This window comes from Calypte anna, chromosome 7, assembly GCF_003957555.1.
Source record: "Calypte anna isolate BGI_N300 chromosome 7, bCalAnn1_v1.p, whole genome shotgun sequence".
Taxonomy (NCBI): domain Eukaryota; kingdom Metazoa; phylum Chordata; class Aves; order Apodiformes; family Trochilidae; genus Calypte; species Calypte anna.
In genome coordinates, this window is record NC_044253.1 from 31830566 (window position 1) to 31853332 (window position 22767).

The 22767-nt window shown below is 42.0% G+C and overlaps 1 protein-coding gene across 2 annotated transcripts; it reads left to right on the plus strand.

The window, feature by feature from the left end:
* The first annotated feature begins 805 nt into the window (after positions 1-805).
* On the plus strand, positions 806-21279 carry MYL1 (myosin light chain 1). 2 transcript variants are annotated; one of them, XM_008504918.2, is made up of 7 exons: positions 806-1077; positions 14048-14075; positions 17173-17316; positions 18982-19155; positions 19660-19737; positions 20269-20321; positions 20956-21279. In XM_008504918.2, the coding sequence occupies exons 1-6, from the start codon at positions 955-957 to the stop codon at positions 20295-20297; spliced, it is 576 nt and encodes a 191-aa protein (XP_008503140.1). In that variant the 5' UTR covers positions 806-954; the 3' UTR covers positions 20298-20321; positions 20956-21279. The 2 variants fall into 2 exon arrangements, with proteins under 2 accessions (XP_008503140.1, XP_008503141.1); XM_008504919.2 differs by lacking the exons at positions 806-1077; positions 14048-14075 and adding exons at positions 12885-12980; positions 13774-13798.
* The last annotated feature ends 1488 nt before the right edge of the window (positions 21280-22767 follow it).

Below are 22767 nucleotides of genomic sequence, written 5' to 3' on the forward strand. Positions count from 1 at the left end.
TTTCAATCATAAATATGCTACAAAAAGAAACCTTTTGTGTGGGAACACATAACATCCATCTGATCTCCATTCTAGCAGGACATAGGTTATCCCTAGGATAGGAAAAAGAATATCAAAGAACAAGATTAAAGGAAGCAATTGTCATTTTTAAACAGTCTTAACATGACAGAAAGGAACAGTAAGAACAGCTGAAAGCCACTCAGGGTATGGTAGAGATGCCTTGGCTGAAGATTCTGCAGTGTTTTCCATATCTGTCTGCTTTATTTTTAAACACCCAGAGCCTTTGCTTGATCAACACTTCCTTGTAAATGAAGGAAGCAGAGGAGGAGTGAGGGGCTGCAGGGAGAGAGGCAAAGTTGGAAATTGATGATCTTCCCAACCATGAAAGTCAAAATTCCTACTTGAAACTGAATCCTTCTGGACTTCTACACAGGCATGGGGGGAAAGGGGAGAGGAGGAAAGAAAGGAGATTTATTACTTAAGCAGAATTGAAATTCTGGTGAGAAAAACGATCATTCAATCCATGCCCAATGCAGATTTAAAACTGGGTTTGTTATATTTCCCTCTTCTTCACCTGCATTTAAAAACCAATAAAAAAATAAAGGGGTGCAAGTTGGGGTCTTTAAAGAGGGGGAGAAAAAGCCACCGAAGTCTCTTGATCTTATGAAGCCCTGGACTCTTATATTCCATTTATAGCTCGAGCTGGAATGACATCCCCCTTGATTAGCAAGCTGTCCAATCCAGCTGCATGTGTCAGGACTGTACGAGGCACTAACTGAAATATATATATGCCCTTATAGAGTTTTGTACATCGGGTCCACCTCCAGGGCACAGGCTGTAGCTCATTCTGACCACTGCTCCTCTCCTGGGAATAACTTTCAAGGGTTTGAGGTTGTTTTTTTTAAAGTTTTTTTTTGGGGGGGCACCTTTCCTTTCAAGTATAAGCAACACAAAATGGCACCAAAGAAGGATGTAAAGAAACCAGCAGCAGCAGCAGCACCAGCACCAGCACCCGCTCCGGCACCGGCACCAGCACCAGCACCCAAAGAACCCGCAATCGACCTCAAGAGCATCAAGGTAAAGGGATGAACGTGTGCTGATCACAGACCCAAAGCACTCCCAAATGGGAAAGTCAACAGGGTCCTGGCTGAGACCTGCAGTGAAACGTTGAGTGTGTTTGGTTCCGGTTTGGGGACTGCAGTGCAATGAATGAGTAACCTCAGCCCATGGACTTGTTGACCTGCCTGAGCTTTTGGTTGTTTTAGTAGCTGAAGGGGTGTAAGGCATGGTGCATGATTTAACACAAGAGTGAAGCCTGGTGATTTCAATAGTCATTTGCAGTGTGACTCTCAGACCTTTTACCAAATCGGGGTCAATCTGACCTGTTTGGTAAAGCTAAATTTAAAAGAAAAAAAACAAACACCCCGTGCCCCCCCCAAACAAACAAACAAATAAACAGGAAAACAAACACTAAAGTAAGTGCATCAGGAGAGGAAAGGGTTATTGAAACTTGAAATGCAATCTTTTTGCATACTGCTGCACTAAGCTAGACCTTATTTTGCTGCTCCCCCACAAATTCCTTTCCAAATTTTTACAACCACCCGATGACCCCTTTGGTTATGTGTTTTGAGATCAGCATGGCTTATCTTTAAAAGCAGAAACAAACTGAAACAGATTTAAAGAAAAAAAAAGACAGTGAAAAAAAGAAGAAAAAAAGGATCTGGCAGTTTAATCGATATTCTTTTTATTTGCATTGTACAACAATCATGGACAGATTATGAGCTGGAAAGCCATGGATAGAAGCATTTCAGGTTATTCCCTCTCATCTAAACATTTTTAGCTCAGATTTTTTGCAATTTGCTGCAAATTGAAAGCAACAAAGAGTACGAGCTTTCCAGAGGTTTTCCTCTGACTGCACTTCCAATAGATCCCATCCTGTCTTCAGACCTCATGCCAACCAACACCACAGATCATTGCCTTGACCCTTTGAAAAAAATTCCTCCACGTTGGGATATTCTTTACTTATGAAAGAGGAGAGGGAGGTTAAGTGGTTAAAGAGATGAAGAGACAGCACAATTTCTCTGGGTAGGACTATAAATAGTTATTCTCCACCTACCTCACAAGCTGATTGGTCCAAAGACCGATTTGCTTAATTCTACATAAGGAATCATGCCAATTATAGAGAAAAGAAGAACTACAAAGGCTCTTGATAAAAGGGATGGGATGTCGTGTAGAAAGACCCAGACAAGGTTGAGAATTGGGCTTGTGTGAACCTCATGAGGTTCAAAGAAGGACACATGCAGGGTCCTGGCACATGGGTCAGAGCAGCTATTGCTATCCAATACAGGCTGAGGGATGAAGGGATTGAGAGCAGCCCAACATAAAAGGACTTGGGGACACTGGCAGATGAAACGCTGAATGTGAGCTGGCAATGTGTGCACTCACAGGCCAGAAAGACAGAAATGTCCTGGGCTGCATGAGAGGGACGTGGTCAGCAGGTCAAGAGAGGTGATTCTGCCCCTCTCTTCTGCTCTGGTGAGACCCCACCTGGAATGCTGCATCCAAGTCTGGGGTCCCACAGCACAAGAAAGAGATGGGACATTTAGACTTTGTCCAGAGAAGGGCCACAAAAAAGATCAGGGGGCTGGAGCACCTCTGCTATGAATAGAGGCTGAGTTGGGGTTGTTCAGCCCGGAGAAGAGAAGGCTTCAAACAAACCCTATTGTAGCCCTTCAGTACTTAAAGGGGGGCTACAAACAAGATGAGAACAAACTTTCTGGCAGGGCCTGGTAGTGACAAGACATGGGGCAATGGTCTTAAACTAAAAGAGAGTAGAGTTAGACAAGATATAAGAAAGAAATAATTTTCAATAGAGTGATAGAACACTGGCACAGGTTGCCCAGAGAGGTGGTACATGCTGCATCCTCAGAAACATTTGAGGTCAGGTTGGAAAGCGCTTTGAGCAACCTGATCTAGCTGAAGATGTCCCTGCTTACTGCAGGGGGGTTGGACTACATGACCTTTAATGGTCCCCTCCAACCCAAACTATTATGTGAATGCTGTTTCAGACATAAAGTCCCCAAAATTATGACCCATTGACTGAAATTTCTTGAAGTTTACTTTAATTTTTACAATCAACAGTCAGTACTTTTCTGAAACAATATGTAGATTCCCATAGGACTGAAGATGAGCACATTGGCAAAGCAAAATAAGTGTAAGAGGAAAAAAATTTTGAAATACTTGGAGTGATCATAGTAAAGCCTACATGAAAAGCCCACTGTTCTTAAGAATGCTGTCTGAAAATTAGATTAGATCTCATATTTCACTCTCTCCAGAAATTAAGGGGAATGTAAGCTAGATTTCCATCTAAATAATTTAATTTGATTTGTTAGCTTTCTATGTCCAGTTCATTAGGAGAAAATAGAATTTTCAATTCCAGTGATCCCAGCTAATCTATCTCTATATAAATAGACTTCATAGTATCCAACCAGCTAAAAAATGATAGGCTGCAGTCTGAGGCATTTCTGCAGTTCACACCTTTACCCAGACAGATCTTTTTAATGGAAGGAGATATATAGTGCTAGCACAGAGAGAACAGTTCAGGGTTTTTTCCATATTCAGATGATAAAGAGTATAGTCTAAATCCTCTTTGTTTTGAAAGATAGGATCAGACAAAATATTTTCCTCTTTGAAGGGGAGGAAAAACTGGGGTAGCAAGACAAAATATTCTTTTAGCAGTAATGGCAGCACAGAAGCATTACTATTCCTATTTGCAAATAGATGAAGATATGAGCAGCATGATGAGGTTACAGGACCACCCACCCCCCTGCCCTGCATGCTTAGCACAAGCATCTATCTTACTTGATTCTATATCACCACCACATTAGGAAGAAATTCTTTCCTGTGAGGGTGGTGGGACCCTGGAACATGTTGCCCCAGGAAGATATGGCTGTCCCCTCCCTGGCAGTGTTCAAGGCCAGGTTGGATGGGACCTGGAGTAACCCTGTCTAGATGAGAGGTGTCCCTGCCCATGCAGGGGGTTGAACTGGATGATCTTTAAGATCCCTTCCAACCCAAACCATTCCTTGATGATTACTACAAGTATCTCCTCTGCTCTTCCTTACCAGGAGAGGAGCAGAATGCCCCAGAGGTGCTGCAAAGGGGGATGGAAACCTCTCCCCCCCCAGCAGGGGAGTCCACCCAGCCACCCAGACAGTGCCACAAGGTGATGCAGAGGCTCATGCAGCCCCCAGGGGTGACAGGTGACATATGTCCCCTTGGTCCCTGACCTTCCCCTCTCACCTGGGGCCCCACATCAGTCAAGGGTTGCCCAGGCAAAATGTGGCAGCTCCAGTGCTGGGCTCTTCAAGAAGGCAGCAGAACAACAAATGGTGCCTTTCATCCTGCCTTGGAGCAGGGACTGGGTAACCTCCCAGGGTCCCAACCAGCCACTCTGGGTAATCCTTTTTCACCCTTTGAGAGCTCAGGCAGTGAAGGAAACAAAGCCTTCCCACAAGTGATTTGCCTGGTAGATGTGGCAGAGTCAGGAACTCTCAAAATTGTCTGAGTCTTAGCCCAGTTTCTTAATTAGCATTAATTACTCTTCAATCCTTTCATTCAGCCACAAAGTCTCAGCATGGGAAAAGGCACAGCACCATTTTCAGCATAACTTGAGCCAAAGAGTGCTTAAAACTAAGCTGAGTGAATGATTCTGTCCTGGGGTCTTTTAGCAGTGGTTTTCTATGTGTGGAGTCAAAGCCTCCAGCACCTTGAATGAGGGCATCCAGAAGGCTCCCCTCCACCCTTCAGGAAAATTAGTGGCTTTATCAGAGCTTGCTGCTAATGAGAGGTGATTGAGAATGCCAGGCTACAGTGCCAAAAAGATTTGGGGAGTCACACAGCAGGCAAAGACAGAGAAAGCTTTTATAGAGACATCCAAGCCCCTTCTCACAGCTAGAGCTGGATTGGGTAGGGGCAGAGCTGCCTAGTGAGGGTTTGCAGCAGCCAAATAAAGCCACATTTGGCAGCATGCTTCATTTTAAATTGGCATTGGAGACCATAATATTCTCCAAAATAAACAAGTAGGTGGTTTATAAACATGGGTAGCGATTAATTTTTTGTGGTACCCTTCCTGTCAGATGCCCTGCTTGGAAGATCTTCAGAGAATTTGGTTTTCTGAGTCTTTTGGGGCACACACTCAAAGCTGGTATGGGGTTTTCTATTTTTGAGCACAAGCTACTGACTATAAAACTGAGTAACAGGAATACCTAACTGATAAAGAATAAAAATCTCTAAACTCTATTCTTTCCCAGCTCACCTTATGTTACAGGACTACAGGAAGAGAGACAAGGCAGGGAGGAAGAATTTGGGTTTAAACAGAAATGTAAAGACACTTTTGTCCCCAGGCAGAAAACATAAAACTCAAATCTGTTCTGTACAACCCTTTCCAGACCAAATTTATATTCCCAATTTTCCTATTACTAGCATGGCCTGGATTTGAACACTAGGTACAAAGGCTAAAGACTAAATCATAACTGAGAAGAATAGAACAGGGTGATGGAGGAATCTGAGTCACCACCAGGAAGCAACCAGGATTAAAAGCAAACTGATTATATGGGTCATTTTCTTCAGAGATGCCCAGGAATTCTGTAGTTAAAACTGTGGTCAGGGAAACTCCCAGAAAGAAAGCTCATCTGTTTTGTCAGCTTCCTTCTGCCTCTCATGCTGAAGGAGAAGAAACTTTGAGTTTACAAATATCACTACTGTGGGTCTGTGTCTGCAAGAACTGGGACTGGACACTAGTGATGGGGATGTCTCATGCTTGGTTTTGCAACTGAGGCAGTGCGAAATGGATAAACTTCATGTTGTCTAGATTGGTTGAACTCCATCCCTACCAGCAACAGGAAAAATGTGAGATTTTTTTTAACTGGAAATCTGAGGGTTCTTCCCAGCACATGCAACCAGTCCTTGGATTTAGCCCAGGCTCATGGCATTAACTGGGATTGGGTTGAACTGGGTTTTGGGATTTGGGTGCTGTAGTTGCTGAGATCAGTGCTTCACAGGCTTCTGCTCTGCAGATGGTGATCTGAACACCTGGCCATTTTCTTCAGAAATACGTGTAAATATCCTCTGTCAAGCAGATACAGAGATTGGGATCTTGCAAGTATCCATGGTGTAAGTGATGTTCAGTTAACTACATAAGGCTTCCTTTGTTGGTATTTTCAAGACTGAAATCCCAGCACATCAATTATGCCATGGCTCAATTGCAGATAACCTACCTACATCTTTACAGGAGAAAATAATTAAAAGCTATCAACTATTGAAGACTTGACAAGGTCTTGTGTAACTGTGTGATGCATGACAAAGCCTGCTGCATGGAAACAAACCTGTGTGATCATTTGTTTTTAAATACAGAGCTCTTAAGGCATTAAAAAGTGTTTCTCCTTGTGTCCTTAATTCTTATTACATTCACCACGCAAGTTGGGCATCACTGAGCAGACATTGCACTGGATATATCCAGAGAGAGAAACTCACTAAAATGCACTGACAGAAAGCTGCTGGGCTGGAGGGCAGGCAGGGCTGCAAATGTCAGCTGAAGCACTCAGAATGCTATTACAGAGCAGACTCCACGTGAAGCTGGTGAGATGAGAACAGGAATTCTAACAGTAGCTTTGTTCATTGTGCTAAAGGCTTTATGAGGGATCAAAAGGTTTTTGCCTTCAGGTTACACCTGATCCAGCTCCAGAGACAACCCCAGGAAGATTCTCTAGGACTGATGCACCCATTGCACAAGGTCCCAAGTGCTCTTTCATGTAGAAAGGGGACAGGTGCAAGTATGACTTAGCCTTCAGAAATACAGTGGTACCTGTCTGACACCATCCAGACCAGCATCCTGCTACTGCTTTGACCACGGCTCCATTCTGGACCCACCCCAGCTAAATCCCTTGGGCATGGGAACCCCATCAGTGGTGCCAGACCCACCTTGGTGGCAGTAGCTATTTTACTGCACAGACAAGACATGACACAAAGGTGTCCCAGAAGAGGTAACCTGGACATCAGACTCAGATAAACACCAAGACATCCCACTGGGACAGTGTTTAAAAGCAGAAGGAAAAGCAAATAGAAACGCCACTCAGTTTTCTTTGCAAAGTTTTCAGAACTTTGCCTCCTTTTCTTCCTGAAGTGGTGTTGAGCAAGGCTTCCTTCAAAAGCAGGGACGACAATAAATGTTCAGCAATTTTTCTAACCTAAAAAAATTATTAAAAAACTTGATTTTTATTTTTTTACAAGATTCTTTCTTAGTAATTTACACGTCTGGCAGCATTTAGAAGATACCCATAGGCTTTGGGGCATCTGAGGAGTTACAAACTTTGGCAGAAAGTGGAATTCAAAGCAAATTACAGAGTGTAACATTTCAAGAGCAGATCTCACACAGGAAATTCAAGTGTTAACAGTTGTGTGGGAATGCCTTTCTCCCACAAACTAATAAAAAAAAAAAAAAAAAACCCAAATATTTCTGAAATACTGCTTTAAACCCCCTTTGAGCACAGAGAGCTTGTGGCGGATAGTAACAAGATATTTGTTTGTCTTACATAGGGCAAGAAGAAGGTGACCAATTTAGCCAATGACAAGTAAAGAAAGAAGTTTTCTGTAAGGAGATCTGAAACAACCAAGCTGGAAATCCACCCCCACTTCACTGAGGTGTTAGTCCATCCTATACCCATTGCCAAAAAGCACTTTCAACTGCCTGGTTTACCACATAGCATTTGAATGTCAAATAGCAGTTTAAATAATGTTAATACTCTGTCACTGCCACTGGGAGGCATGTTAAAACAACAAATCCCATCGAGAGCTCACTCCAGAGCCTCACATTTCTTTCCACAGCCCCTTCATTACACAAAACTAAACACAATTAGGAAAGGGACACCTTTACAAATGAATAGAACAGACTACTTTGTCTGAAAGAGACCTGCAACAACGATGTAGTCCTACTGCCCAACCACTTCAGGGCTGACCAAAAGTTAAAGCAGGGTTTTAAGGATCCAAATGCCTCTCAAATGCTGACAGGGTTGGGGCATCGACCAACCCTCCAGAAAGTCAGTTCCATTTTTGGACCACCTTCTCAGTAATGAAATGCTTCTTAGTGTCCAGTCTGAGCTTCCCTTGATGCAGCTTTGAACCATTCCCATTTCATTGCCTGACATTTCAGAAGTGCTCAGTAAGGGATCAGACAGGCTTATCTGAAAGTTTTTGCACCAATGTAAAGCAACTGAGAAGCTACTTTAGAAGTAAACAAACAGGAAAGTTACACAGAATGCGTAGGAGAAAAAAAAATATTATCTGCAGTTTAGTCCCTTAGACTCAAAGAGATCTTGAACTGTTCTTCCAAGCCCCGTGATACCTCACAGAGGCAATTTTCTCTCTTATATTAACGGTGGTCATTTTCATTCTTTACTTGTATTGCCAGGCAGCTCTGTTCTGAAAACAGAGCTCTCTTCCTCAAGGCCTCATCTGCTCCTACTCTTTCTCTACCTGATAAAAGACACGAGGCTAAAGTCATCAGGTTGTTGGTTCTTACTTAAATGAGAAATAGCTTCTCTAAAATCTGTGGCATCAATCACACAAGCTACCAAACTGGGGTGAGGGACAGGAGCAGAACAGACTGCTTTTCAGAGGGGGTTGAGGGCTGTGTAATCCTGCACTCAGTGATGTCTGCTTGAAAATATGTGCAGCTGCATTAACCAAGAAGCAGGCACTAATGGTGAACTGGTATCATATGAACTGCTGGAGGCACAATCTTATCTCCTCCCAAAAATAAAAAAAGAAAACCAGAAAAAAACAAACAAACAAACAAGAAAAAACAAAACAAAACAAAAAAAATCTAGTCCTCAATAGAAGTCTAACTATACAGTGAGTATCATAAGAGTCTCTCTAATTTTCTTCTCTCTGATTTTCCAAGACACCGGATATGTGCTCAGTCTCTTCTATGTAGACAGAACGTTGAAATATCTGCTGATTATCTAATATAGGCCTAGGATTATTCCTTTCTCTGCAACTCACCCAAAGGGTAATGAGCAGATTGAGCAGCTGAATGCTTTAAACTCCCAGCAGTGTTTTTGCCCAGGGCTTTTCACCCTGTCTAGACCAGTAATGTGTTGGAAATTTGGAGTAAGAATTTGGAAATAAATATTTGTGTGGACTGGGTCTTCTGCTAAGCTGGTCTGCTAGGCAGACTTGCATACAACTCTGTCTGCCCCAAGTGTATTTAGCTGGGACCCAGTCAAAGTGCCTCTAGCTAGCAACAAGAGGAACAGAAGGTGCTCACTAACTATACAGGGAAAATCTTAAAAGAGAAAACAAGCAAACAAACATAAAAGAAGAAGAAAAAAAACAAACCCCATGACGCCAACCCCAAACACATCTTTTTCTTTGACACAGATAACATTCTGGACAATAAATTCCTCCATAAATAAGAGCTAAGCCAAGATAGAGTAATCCAAGTCCTTCTGTTCTTTCCATGTGTTGCAATTCCTTCAACCTTTCAGCAGTTCTGCTAGGGGTCATTTTTAAAGCCACACTCCATGAAATGTCACTGTCTCCCCTAAAGCTCTGAGTCACATCATGTCCTTTGACAATTCAGAGAACACAAAGGTCAGATCACTGATCTTCCTACCTTTTGAAGTTTATGAAAGCTCCTTACAGAGTCAACATTTTTACCTTTCATTTCTTTTAAGAAAATATTTTCTATACCTGGGCCATTTGTAGGTGCCCTTCCTTACTCAAAGCAAGGAGTATTTTAAGCCCACAACAGACTATTTGCTTCAAGCAGATGGCTCTTATTTCAGCTGAATGCAACATCCCTACTGGGATATTTCTCCCCACCAAAATTCTGTTTAATGAGCTTTTATTCAAGAAACAGTAATAAAATGAGGGTCTGATGTGGTGCTGTAGTATTTGCTCATCCAAAATCTGCCTAGAGTCTCATATTGTTAAATGACCAATCAGTCTATATGTAGATCCCTCCTTATTTCTATATATTTGATAGCCCATTCAAGCCAGATCACTAATCCAGCTACCAGTTTTCTATGCCCAAGACAAACGTGCCCTAGTTATTTTGTCTTTCACATTTAAAGCCTTTTGAGACAAATCTTGTTGCAGACAATCATAAAGCTTGTCTGGAAACAAGGAAAAAAAATACGTTCGAGAAAATTAATCAGAGCTTTCTATGTTTTATTTTTTTTTAATCTGGTTTTCAGGGGACCATTTCCCAGTTGCAGGCACTGGAGAGCAGGAGGTTGAGGGCAGAAGGAAAATTCCACAAAAGGCAACACAGTGCATTGACCCAGGCAACATTTCAACTCTGCCAAAGTCTTTAGAAAGCTCCTCTATTAATGCACTGGGACTGATGGCCAAAATCTATATTAGCTTTCCCACTGCCCAGCCAGTATTTCTCAGGAAATTTCACTGTGCTAAGCCTACATTAGCTCATTTAAACAAAAGCATCAACCCCCTTTTCTTTGCAACCCACTTGATCAAGGCTACACTTTGTCCTGAATACATCCTTATTCCCACAGGCTTAGAGACTGCAAGCAGCAGAAAAAAAAAAGTGAAGGATTAGCAGTGGAGTATTTTTCATTCTCAGTATATTTTCCAGGTATTTCTCAAAAAATGTGAATCATCTATTTGGGCAGAATGTTTTCTAGCTAAAATGGCAAGCTTAGAAAATTCTTTGTGGTTGTAACTTCAGTTTTTTAAATAGGAGGTAGAAGGTTAATGTTTCAAACACAACCAAATAATTGCAACCTATTTTGATCATTCAGTTTAAAACAAAGAAACAGACATATTTTTTAAAAATACCACAAAAAACCCCAAAACCACAAAAAACAAAAAAACAACCAAACAAACAAAAAAACCCCACCAAAACCCCCAAATATACAACAGTAAAGTTAAGTCTGCTTGGATTTCTTTCAGTGTCCTGAATACACTGAAATGAGACATTCACAAAATTATGCTTATCTTCAGGGTAACTGAAGTGAGCTAAGGAAAAAATTTCCCTCATAATAATAATCACATTTTGTCATTAGAAAATCAGAAGCAGTGAATGATAAACAAAGGAAATAAAGAGAAATTGCAGAAGGGATTCAAGTTTGGAAGAGGGAGTCTGCTGTTACACAACCATTCCCACCCAGGCTCCATTACTCTCCTGACCCAGATGTAGTGACAGGGAAAGGAAAAAGTTTGGAGCAAAGTGTTCTAATCAGTTTACAGTGTCTCACAGCATCAAATAAGGGATTTGCCCTGGGCTTGGAGGACACTACATTGTGGGGATATGGGACTAGACCTTTGTTACTGACAAAGCTGCTGCCTCTACCTCCTGCAACCTACCTGGTAATTTCCCATTTGTAATCTCACCATGACCCCTCCACTCTGCAGCCCAAAAAAGCAATTACCCCTTTTCCCCCCTGCAAACAGATCCTCCTTCCATTTTACAAAGCCTTTGGGTGTCTTAGCTTCTATCATGGCTGCTCCCTTGCCCTCACCATCACAAAAACCTCAGTGCCATCTCCTCTCACCACACCAGTGAGCTAGCTCACTGGCACCCTGTCTAACTCCAGCCCTAGAGGAAGGGTGTCCCAGAGAGCACAAGATACTGGGAATATGAATGTCCCACTGCCCTGCAGGGCACATCCACACAACAGCTGTTAAACCAGAAACACAGCTGTAACCAAAAGGGAGGTGATTCTGCTCCTCTACCCCACTCTCATGAGACCCTGCCTACACTACAGTGTCCACTTCTGGGGTCCCCAACACAAGAAGAGCAAGGAGTTGTTTGACTTAGTCCAAAGGAGGCCATGAAGATGCTCAGAGGGCTGGAGCATCTCTCCTATGAATTCAGGCTGAGAGAGTTGGGGTTGTTCAGCCTGGAGAAGAGAAGCCTCCAGGGAGACCTTATAGAGGCCTTCCAGTACCTGAAGGGGCTACAGGAAAGCTGGGGAGGGATTTTTTTACAAGGGCATGGAGTGATAGGACAAGGAGTAATGGCTTTGAACTGGAAGAGGGGAGATTTAGGTTAGACATTAGGAAGGATTTCCTTAGTGTGAGGATGGTAAGACTCTGGTGCAGGTTGCCCAGGGAAGCTGTGGCTGTCCCATCCCTGAAATTGTCCAAGGGCAGGTTGGATGGGGCTTGGAGCAACATGGTCTGGTGTTAGGTGCCCCTGCCCATGCAGAGGGGATGGAGCTACATGACATTAAGGTCCCTTCTAGCCCAAACCATTCTGTGGTTCTATTAAAATGCATGGATAATTTTCCCCTTAAAAATGTTCAAAATTTGGAAGACCGGTGCAGAGGAAGATCTTCACAGTCAGACACCACCTCCATCAATGGGCTAATCTTCTGTTGAACTCCATCAACTGGATCACACCTTGCAGAGAAGCTTCAGCACTACTCATCTAATGTTGAGTTCCACATTATCCATACAAAGCGCTTAGCAAAAACCAGTGAAGATACCAGGACCTGCTGCACACGTGTAACCTGCAAGCCACACGTAAAACCATGTGCTGGGCAAGCACACAGCACCTCTCACCCTCAGTGCTCAGTTTCCTAACTTTACAGCTTATTGGAGAAATAGAATCCTGCCCTATAAGAAAGTCTTGGAAAAGGAATATCGAGAAAACGAACCCAGAAAGTGCTGACATGAATCAAACTGCTTGCCACTCCCTACCCCTCTCCAGCCTCCTAAAAATAGCTATCATAAGATGTCCATCAAGACATGGAGCCTCCTGTCACTTTGCCCTAAGAAAGCTAAAGAACTCGCCAAGGGGAGGGACTGCTTCCTTCTGACACTTAATCCAGGCAATGATGTCAGCACCACCGGATAAATAAGGGGAAGAAAGTCCAGGAAAGCAGGACCACTCTCAAGACCTCTCAGCTAGTCCCTCCTGCCCGTCTGCTGCTCTGCTTTTCCAACTCTCAACCATGGTGGGTCCACCAGAAAGCTAAGAGTTAGCTGCAAGCCAGTGTATTTTACATAAGTAAATTGGGCTCCTCGCTCAAGTTAGTTCTAGTGGGGGGAAGGACAGTCCAGAAAACAGTTTGGGTTTGCTTGGCTTTCCTCCTTAAAGCTGCAGAACTGTGTGAGGTTTTCCAGTTAGCCTCAGGTTCTCCATTGGGTAGCAGTGGGCATGCAGCTCCTGTAGTTTCAGACAGAAAGGTTACAATTTGCTAGCACTGCCTGTTAAATTTTTATTATCTTTTTCTTTTTTTTTTTTAACTGGATGCTAGCTGCTGAGGTAGCAAAAGAAAATAATAATTCTTTTATATATGGGAGTATAGTTTAGTACTTTATGAAACAATGTACTGTCAAAAGCTTACTTGAAACACAAATTTTAAGGGATTGGTTTAATTTCTATGTTACTGTAAAAAAGATTAAGCAGTATTACTTCAAATGGTCTGAAAAAAAGGGGTCTCTACTAAAGCAGAAAATGATCCAAAGTCGTGTTAATGACTTCTTTGTTTGTTAAGAGAGTTTAGATTATTGTTGCTTCTAGCCACAAACCTGGTTTTCCCTGGGATGCAGTTTTTAATAGAATCTTTAAAAACAGACCTGCTGGTGCAGTTTTACAAGGGAAGTTGCTAGTTTAGATTGTCATGGCCTAGTTACATTAGGTGAGACAGATGAAAGTGCTCAGGAACTTCGTGTTATTTGCTTTCTCTCAGTGCATTTTCAGCAGTACTAGTTCTCTTTTTTCTCTCTTTTTCTTCCCAACTGCAGTCCTTCACTCCTGACCAAATTAATGGTAAGTGAAATAAAAGTTAAACTTCAAAAGGGGGAAGGAAGGGGCATATAATGGCTACCAACTGATAAATATTCACTAATCTTAACAGCTCTTTTGCTATCTGCATTACTTCTGCACATCTGACAAGTCACATTTTTGCTGTTTTAGAAGTTGACTCGTGGACTGAGCTGGATGCTTTAGAAAACAAACAGGTTCTCCCCCAGCCCCCCCTTCCTAAGTTATTTTTTGTGATTGATTTCCTTCCAACAGATCGAGTTCTCCAAGGAGCAGCAGGATGGTAAGTTACAAGAGAGCTGATGTGTTTTACATGAATGTGGGTTCAGAGAGGAACTACATGCTTAGAAGTTTAACCTTTACAAAAAAAGATGAGATAGGACTTCAGCTGGTATAAATCACCACACTCTTGACTTCAGAGGGACATTGCTGACTTATGCTGAACAAGAATCTGACCATAGATTTACATGTACTTTATTTGGGTGCTGAGAAGTTTATGCCATGGCATGAAGAGGAACATTTACAGAACATTTTTCCTGTTCTGGCCGTTCACAAGGACACTGAAAACTGCTCTTGCATTTGAGAGTCACAGGGGAAATAGGCAGATGGAGGACAACAACAGGAGAGAGTAAGCTGACAATGTAACTTAGCTCCAGTGACATTGCAATTTTACTTGAACAGAAGATGCAAGAGGCCTACATGTCACTTTTGCCAGGAGGGGAGGAAGAAAGGCTGTCTCACTCTAAGGCATTCATGGAGCAAGGGAATAGTTAGCAAATTGTGACTTGTGTAAACTGTTGCATATAAACACAGTAGTCTGGATATGCTACAATTGGTGAGGATCCTGCTGTATCCTCTGCTTCACAAGCCACTGGCAAGTCCCAGATCTGCTAGAACAATCTGGTTAAAAATTCTAACATCAACAAAAATCCCCACTAAAGCTCTGGATATCTAAGCTGCAGTGTTTTAAATATCTTGAGATGCATTTGAGTCATATTAAATAACACAGGCTTTAAAAAATACATTAAAATTCAGTAGCAAATATAACAGGCTTCTAACTGTGAATGAAGTATTTAGAATAGAAGACATAAGGAGAGGAATGGGTAGAAGTTTGTCTTAAGAGACATCAGCCTGCACTGGGTCACACTATCAAAGCACAGGGAGAGATCTTGTGCAATAAGTGACACTGGAAACATTTCTCTTCCTGCAGTCCAAACACTTCTGCTCACAAAGAAAAAGTATTTGGACTCTTCCTCACTTTTTAATTCTAAAAATTTTACAAAAAGCTCAGGAGGGTTTATTGAAAAATGCCCTCAATTCAATTAATGCATAACAAAGCTAAATATTTCTTTCAGCTTCCCTGCATATTTCAGATTATCCAGCTGTTGCAATGCTGTGATGACTGAACCAGGCAGCAAAGTAACTAAAAGCTACTTGAGAGGGGGAGAATTTCCCAGGAACAGCAATGTGCCACCCTCAGTAAATATTTCCATCCAAACAGGCTGGTAAACCAGCAACTGGATAGCATCCTCCTCACACAGGGATTTGAGACACACTTTTTCCAGCAAAAGCATAAACTAGGACTAGCTAGATTCTTAAAAATAAAAATAAATAAGTAAAATTTTTTTAAAAACCCAAACCAAACACACAGCAAAGATATATTGCAGTGAAATACATGCCTGAGAGACAAAAATAAAATCAGGCCTTCTCCCCAAGATGAGGAGCCATGTTCAGAACCCAGTGAAAATAAAACTCATGGGATTTACCAGAGAATTCTCCTGATGTCTTCGCCAATAGCAAACTGGCATTGTTTTATACCTTGCTCTGGCTAAATGTCAGTAATGCACCCATGAAAGATCAGACCATATGTTATAAATCTGCACAGCTCCATCGATTTCAGCTGCTAGAGCAGGAGCTGATACCAGGTTGGTATTGTAAGGAGAAGCTCTACACAGGTCCAAGCAGCCTTGACATCATACCCTGCAATCAAAGCTGCTAAGAGTATAGGGCTCTACAGCCAGACAATAAGAGAATTAGTTTCAGATGTATGAGATGACAGCCCAGCCAGCTGACATCCTGTATCTGGAGTTTTACTGGGTGCCAGCAACTCCTCCACTAAGTCAGTCTGTGGATGGCTAAAGCAAGAACCTCAGTGCCCCCACATCACACGTCGTCTGTGCAAGATGAATGAAGACACGACTCGAAATGTGGTTTATTACTCCTAAATCCACCCCAAGGCACAAAGAGCATTCTACCTACACATGCTGTGAAACACAAAGCCTGCCAAGCTGCTGGAAGTGCATCACAGCCAAAGGAAAGATACCTCAACTATTTTACTTGGAGCTAAAACACAGCATCATCAGACACTGCAGTGCAGGAAAGATCAGCAGCACAGTTCAAGATGCTCTTGATAAATGAGGTTCGAAGACAGCTTTTTAGTTAGACCTGTGACTTTTGCACCCTAACCCCCCCACACCTTTTAAAAAAACACATTTCTTTGTTCATTACAACAAATACTCAAAAAAACCCTGAAAAATGTAGTAAGATGATTAACATGGAACTGTGCAACAGAAGATGAAGACTGGCAGTGCAATGAAGGCAACCGTCTGGGCTGACTTTTGTAGGACAAATGTCTGAACCTCAAGTCTTGGGTCAGCAGGGGAGAATAAGTGAATACTGATCACTTGGCAGCACTGGAAGAAGTGAATTCTCAAAGTGAACATGCCGGACATCCACAGGAACAAAGCACCAAAGTATTACCTCTGGAAAAGCTGAATATTTATGGATCTGTAAGAAGCAGGGGCAGATTGCAAAGGGGTAACCAAGAATAGAAATGTAGCTGTAAGACAACTTTAAAGGAAAATAGAAGTAGAAACATTTCAAATCCACCTTCAAGTTTCCCATTAGCTCTGTGAGGTTCTGGGATTGCAGGCAGGAGCCACCACAGCAGGCAGATGTTTTGCACTGTCAGGTACTTTGACAGAAGAGTCCCAGTCCTCAGGTGAGATAAGGTAGAGTGGACAGTAACATTTTACCTTCTGCTGCTATATCATGTAAAGAAACCTATTCTTGAATGGCAAAGTTTGTGGGAAGTTTATCCTTCCCCATGCTTCAAATAACTTCGGGGTCAATCATGAAGCTATTGATGTTTATTAGAGCCAGGAAAGCCATGAAAGGTAGATATAGAAATTTAAAAATAGTAAAACCAAAATGTCAGAGGGGAAGAGTATTTCTTGGGATCATGGGCTAAAGATTCCCCTGGCTAACTCCCCAGGAGTTGGTGGAACTGTGCCAGGAAACAACAGGCTCAAGTCTTTGTCCATACAGCTTGTCAATAGGGAGCTGCCTGGCTCAATTTAACTCTTGCTCTTCCCTTGCAGACTTCAAGGAGGCCTTCCTCCTCTTTGACAGGACTGGCGATGCCAAGATCACCCTGAGCCAGGTTGGAGATATCGTTCGGGCACTGGGGCAGAATCCTACAAATGCTGAGATCAACAAGATCCTGGGCAACCCCAGCAAAGAGGGTAAGTACCCTGCAGCCTCACATGGGCCCTTCTTGAGGCAACAGCAATCGTCACAGAAGGAGGAAGAGGAGCTTTTGCATTGAAAGGGAGCAAGTAGGGCTCTGCAGCAACAATATATGGAATTTCTTCAGTTAGTTTTGAAGAGGATGATGGTGATAGGGAATAGGGTGCTCTAGGCCACAGCATCAAAGCAATACAGGGGTATAGTGCAGTAAGTGAGACTGGAAATGTTTCTTTCTAACCTTCTCCTTAGCCTATCGAGAATTCTCTGTAGGGAACATTTTGGTATTAATTTGGTGTAGGTGTAAATCACACAGCTGCTCACACTCCATCTGTGCCTCAGCCTTTGCTGAGGAACTAAGTTCATTTTTAATAGATGATCTTCAGCTCTTCAGGTCCTTCTAGTGCAGTTTTTCTGCACAAGCCAAGACTCACCTTGAGACTGGAAACCCACCTGTATATTTCTACTGACCAGAGTCCTCTGCTCAAAGCTCCTGAAACCTGGCATGCTGGGGCATATGTTGGGCATTTATAACAGCAGACATTTTCTATTGCCTTTTCTCCCCCTTAAAGGTAAAAGAAAGCTAGATACTGTAGTTACCCCCTTCTAACAAGGACCTGGCTGTAGGTGATCCCTGATTTTAGTCATGCAGAATCACACTAAGGAGGGGTAAATGATACCCAGACCCTCAGGCCTAGTAAAGGTGTCTGAGAAACAACTCAGACAACCCAAGTGAAGTACCAGCCTTAGCAGGGAGCACTAACACTAGGTTTAGACCATGACACTATTTTAAGTGACTACAGCAATAACTGACAGCAATCTTGATAGAGCTAGGTAGTAAAACATTAAAATAGTTTCTGTAATCACTATATATTCAAAAACGTCTTGCATGTTGCCATCTATTATATTTCATTGCTACCCAGATACAGGCTAATTTTTGCAAAGATCCAGAAGAAGAGGAAAAAAAAAAGATCCATTTATTTGGCAGCCTTGCTCCAACAAAAACATTTGGGGCAGACCTCACTGAGGATTTCTGGCTCATGAGAACAAAGAGAACAGATGCACTAAGCTTGCAAGTCCTTAAAGTGCCAGAATGAATATGCCAATAGTAAATATAGACACACACTCACTCTTGACATTTCCACTTTATTTATTTGTAATTATTTATATATTTATTTAGGTTATTATTTAGCTTAAAGCCTCTGCTTTGATTTTATGGAGGCCCTTAAATGGTGAGTATCTCATCAGCCATCTCATGGGCTTGTTGAGTTGTGACATCCCACCCCAGTTACCTTTTCCCGCTGTTTAGTTTCAAGATTTGTTCTACTTTGTTCTGTAGTTCCTCCACTCCCCAAATCCTTTCCAACATCAACTCATACAGCAGGTTTCACTTCTGAAATAAAAATACAACATATACGTAAGCATATAAAATTATGTGAGAAGTGGGCTGAGCAAGGATGTGAAACACCAGATAGATCTGAAAACTCCTACAACAAGACAGAATCTAGATTCTGTAAAGGAACTGACAAATCCTGAGGTAAAGACTAAAGAATTGAAGGAGGTGTGCAAATGAATTGAGAGGCTTCCTGACATTGCAGGCAAACATCCCAAAAAGAACACACAGAGAAATGTCTAATGTGTAGCAACTGGTGCTCTCTTTCCAGAAATGAATGCCAAGAAAATTACTTTTGAGGAGTTCCTGCCCATGTTGCAAGCAGCTGCCAACAATAAGGATCAGGGCGGCTATGAAGACTTTGTTGAAGGTCTGAGGGTCTTTGACAAGGAAGGCAATGGCACAGTCATGGGGGCTGAACTTCGTCACGTCCTGGCTACTCTGGGTAAGGGATTGTCATCCAAAAATTGCTGCTGTTTCAAGGGAAGGGAAGAAAAATATTCTAATCAGTTTGGAGAGGTAGAAGTCTAAAAAGACAGACCAGACTCTGGGTTTTCTAACTGGGAATTCACAAGGAAAGTAAATATAATATTCAGTAGAAAGCCCAAAGGAAAAGTTTTGGTTTGTTACTTCTAAATTTGGTCTAAGCATTAGGAGTGCCTGTTATTTGAGGAATAGAGAAGAAAGGCTATATGCCCCAAGGGCATAACACACATGCACAAAAGAGGAGGATTTGCTGCATAATTTCTTTACTCTGTGGGAATAGCTCGAATCTCTGTGTCTATATGCATGTGCAGAACTTGTAAAGAAAGTTAAAATTAATGAAGCTCAGTTCTTATAATAGAACTTTTTCTTACTAACTCAGAAAATAAAAGCATTTGGAAAAGTTGTAGGGTTCAGCCTCAGTTGTGTATCTGTGGAAGAACTGACCAAGCTCTCCACTTTCCAGGTGAGAAGATGACAGAAGATGAAGTAGAAGAACTCATGAAAGGTCAGGAAGACTCCAACGGCTGCATCAACTACGAGGGTAGGTGCAAGAGCCCAACATCTCCTCATCCTAAATTCCTTCTCTCTCTCACGGAGTTTCATTGCAGATGGTGTTTATCTTCTCAGTCAAATCCCATAGACAAAGCTACACCTGAGCTAGGTTGAAAGGCTGATGGATGAAAACCACAGTGCTAGCATGCTTAGCCTGCAGTCACACCACACAAAATACCAGATTCAGCCACTGTACAGAAGGCTGCTTTGGCCAGCATCAAATCTCCAGACTCTGACTTTCTGTAGAGCAGTCGCAGTGATTGGAACCAATCCTACAGCTAATGCTTAGACAAAGTGCTCTATTTGTCATGTATTTACTCTTATCACACCAAAACAGGAGGAGAATTTGATTTGTGCAACATTAAATATTTAGAATCTCCTCTCACATTGTTGGGTCAAGCCTGGTCAGGAACATGTGTTTTTAATGGCATCAGCTCATGAACAGCTGTTGCTTTTAGAGGTATTTCTCAAAGTATCATTTGCTGCCCTTTCTGACTAAAAAATCTGTATTTTTCCACAGCATTTGTAAAACACATCTTGTCTGTCTAAGTGGACTTCCCCAGACACCAAAGGGTATGTTCCTCTCATTTGTGCACTTCTGTTTGCTGTCCTTAAAGGCTTCTACATGGCCAGATATGGGTGACAAAACAAATCTGACACCATCTCCCTGTTGACACAAATAGGACAAAATGAGACTGCAACCCAAGAGCAAATAAACCAAGAGCATTTAATGCTGGCTCTTGTTCATAGCTCCATAACTGTCTGGAATTTGTGTTTAGTGGATTTTTCAAACATAACTAAACTGTGAAAAGAAATGTGCAGTGTGGAAATGCTCAGGCTTCAATATCACCCTAAATCTCTGCTATACAGAATCATAGTTTAAGCTATGCAAAGTGACAGTCTGAGCCATTTATACTATAAGCAGGTTGAGATGTTGTTTTAAAAAAATAATTAAAATAAATTAAAAAAAATCATCAAAGCAACACGTGCTGATACTTAGTAGATTTCTGCAGTGACAGAGTAGCCTGAATACTTCTGTGAACTACTGAGAACACTTTTGCAAGCAACAAACACCTGAGAAGCAGTATTCTATAAAATAGAATAAAATAACAAACACCTCAAAATAATCAAGGGCTCAGTTAGTTATTGTGCTAGCATTTGTTCAGCCAAGGTTGACTTCAAGTCCAACTACCCCATTCCTTTTCAGAACAACTAAAATTCCGAAAGACCAGATAGCACTCAAGATTTGCCTGAAATTCTTGCTCAGTCTGTCACCATCAACATGGAAACTGTATAAAACTGGATGATGTGCCTCCGACCCCACCAGTTATTACCAGTGCTCACACAGGTATCATCTCTGTGTCACTGCACTTTCATTTAAAATCCTGAACTTTCATCAAGGCAAGCCAGATGGAATAAGCTGCCATCACCCAGGATTCATCTATCCCAAGCATCTCCTTCCATGTTGTTTGCTCTGAAACAATGTCATCATCTATTGGAAAAATAAAGTATCTATAAATCCCTGTGGTCACCGTGTGGTTACAGTGTCTTGTCTTTTTCTTTTCCTCTCTGAAGCTGATCAAAACCACTCAGAGCAGCACTCAGCATTTAACTTGTTTTCTCTGTATATTGTATTTCAGAAAATAATTTTTATGGGCAAAAAAAACCCACAAAAGCAAACATCTCCAGGAGGCTGCTCTACTTGATTTGAATGAAAAGTGTTTCCCCTGGGGTCTGGGAGAAGGAATAATAACCACCTATATCAGCACTTAAATGTTTTTTGGTACAAGGAGACCTGGCAGCTGTGTCAGAACAGCTCCCAGGGGGGCACCTGCCCTGGTGAATCAGGCAAAACCCCAAACCAGACAGGATGGGGGGGGGGGGGTCACACAGAGCCACTTTTCCCAATAAAATCTCTGTAATGCTTCATCAAGGAGCTCCACAACACTGTTAGGAAAGGGTTCTAGCTACTCCCTGTATTTGTAGCTTTGTGGACAACTAAAAAAGCAGAAATATCAGCCACCCCAAAAGGCTTGGGGGGGGCATCATTCCCTCAGTCATGGCAAAAGAAATCCAATTCTCTCTTCTCCAGTGACAGTGGCAATAGCCATTGTCCAGAGATGCACAGTTATCTGCACATCCCTGACCTTAAATGTAGCTCCTCTTTTCTCCTTAAGCACTTAAACTGCCTTAATCCCCATCTGAGTGTCAGCTTGTTCTATTACTAGGGTGCTATGCATGAAATGACCATAATTCAAGTGCCAACAGGTGCAGCAGGGTGCAGTGGGGACAGCTGGCACCAGAATAAACTGCAGCTGCCTCTTTTCTGAGGCTTCCCAAAAAAATCTCCCATTTAAACCCTCACCATGCTGGCTGACAGGGCCAAATGACTCTCAGAACTACAGCCTGCTCAATGGGAAAAAAAAAACCTTGATAGAAGAAATAAAAAAAAAGTTGTTTAACCTTATCCTTAAAAGGCAGCAAAGAAACCCAGTGAGCAATATATTAGAGCAAGTTATTTACAGGAACTCAGCCTTGATGGCATTTCTCAAGGGATTATGGTACACCCTAATGTTCCTCAACATACTGCCTTATACACATGTACTCCATGTGGTTTTTCTTTCCAAGGAACTACAGATATCAGTTGCTGGGAAAGCAAACAAACTAAAAAAAACCAACCCAAAATGACAATTCACCATATATGCCTCCATTTTACAGTATCCTATCACACCGCCCTGACAAATCGCTGCAGAACCACCCTAGTCCAAGGCTGAAGCAGCCCTAAAGAAAAGTCATATTTTACTTTCAGAAATTGCAAGTTTTGCCCAAGCCCAGCTGACTAACAAAACTGCATGACTTCTAATCAGTGCAGAAGTAGACATAATTTAAAGCCAAACTAGTTTTTAAAACCTCTCATTCATATTCATATTCATTCATATAAAACAAAATCCCAGATAATGAGATGTAACCAGCCTGACAGTATTTCTCTGAACTCTAATTGCAGGGAATTAAGGTAACA

Bases quoted from the DNA above. Each gene is read 5' to 3' on its own strand.
- MYL1 (XM_008504918.2), top strand. From the start codon at position 955: ATGGCACCAAAGAAGGATGTAAAGAAACCAGCAGCAGCAGCAGCACCA. The intron at 1,078-14,047 runs GTAAAGGGATGA...TCCTTCCAACAG, and splicing joins TCGACCTCAAGAGCATCAAG to ATCGAGTTCTCCAAGGAGCA. The intron at 17,317-18,981 runs GTAAGTACCCTG...CTCTCTTTCCAG, and splicing joins GGGCAACCCCAGCAAAGAGG to AAATGAATGCCAAGAAAATT.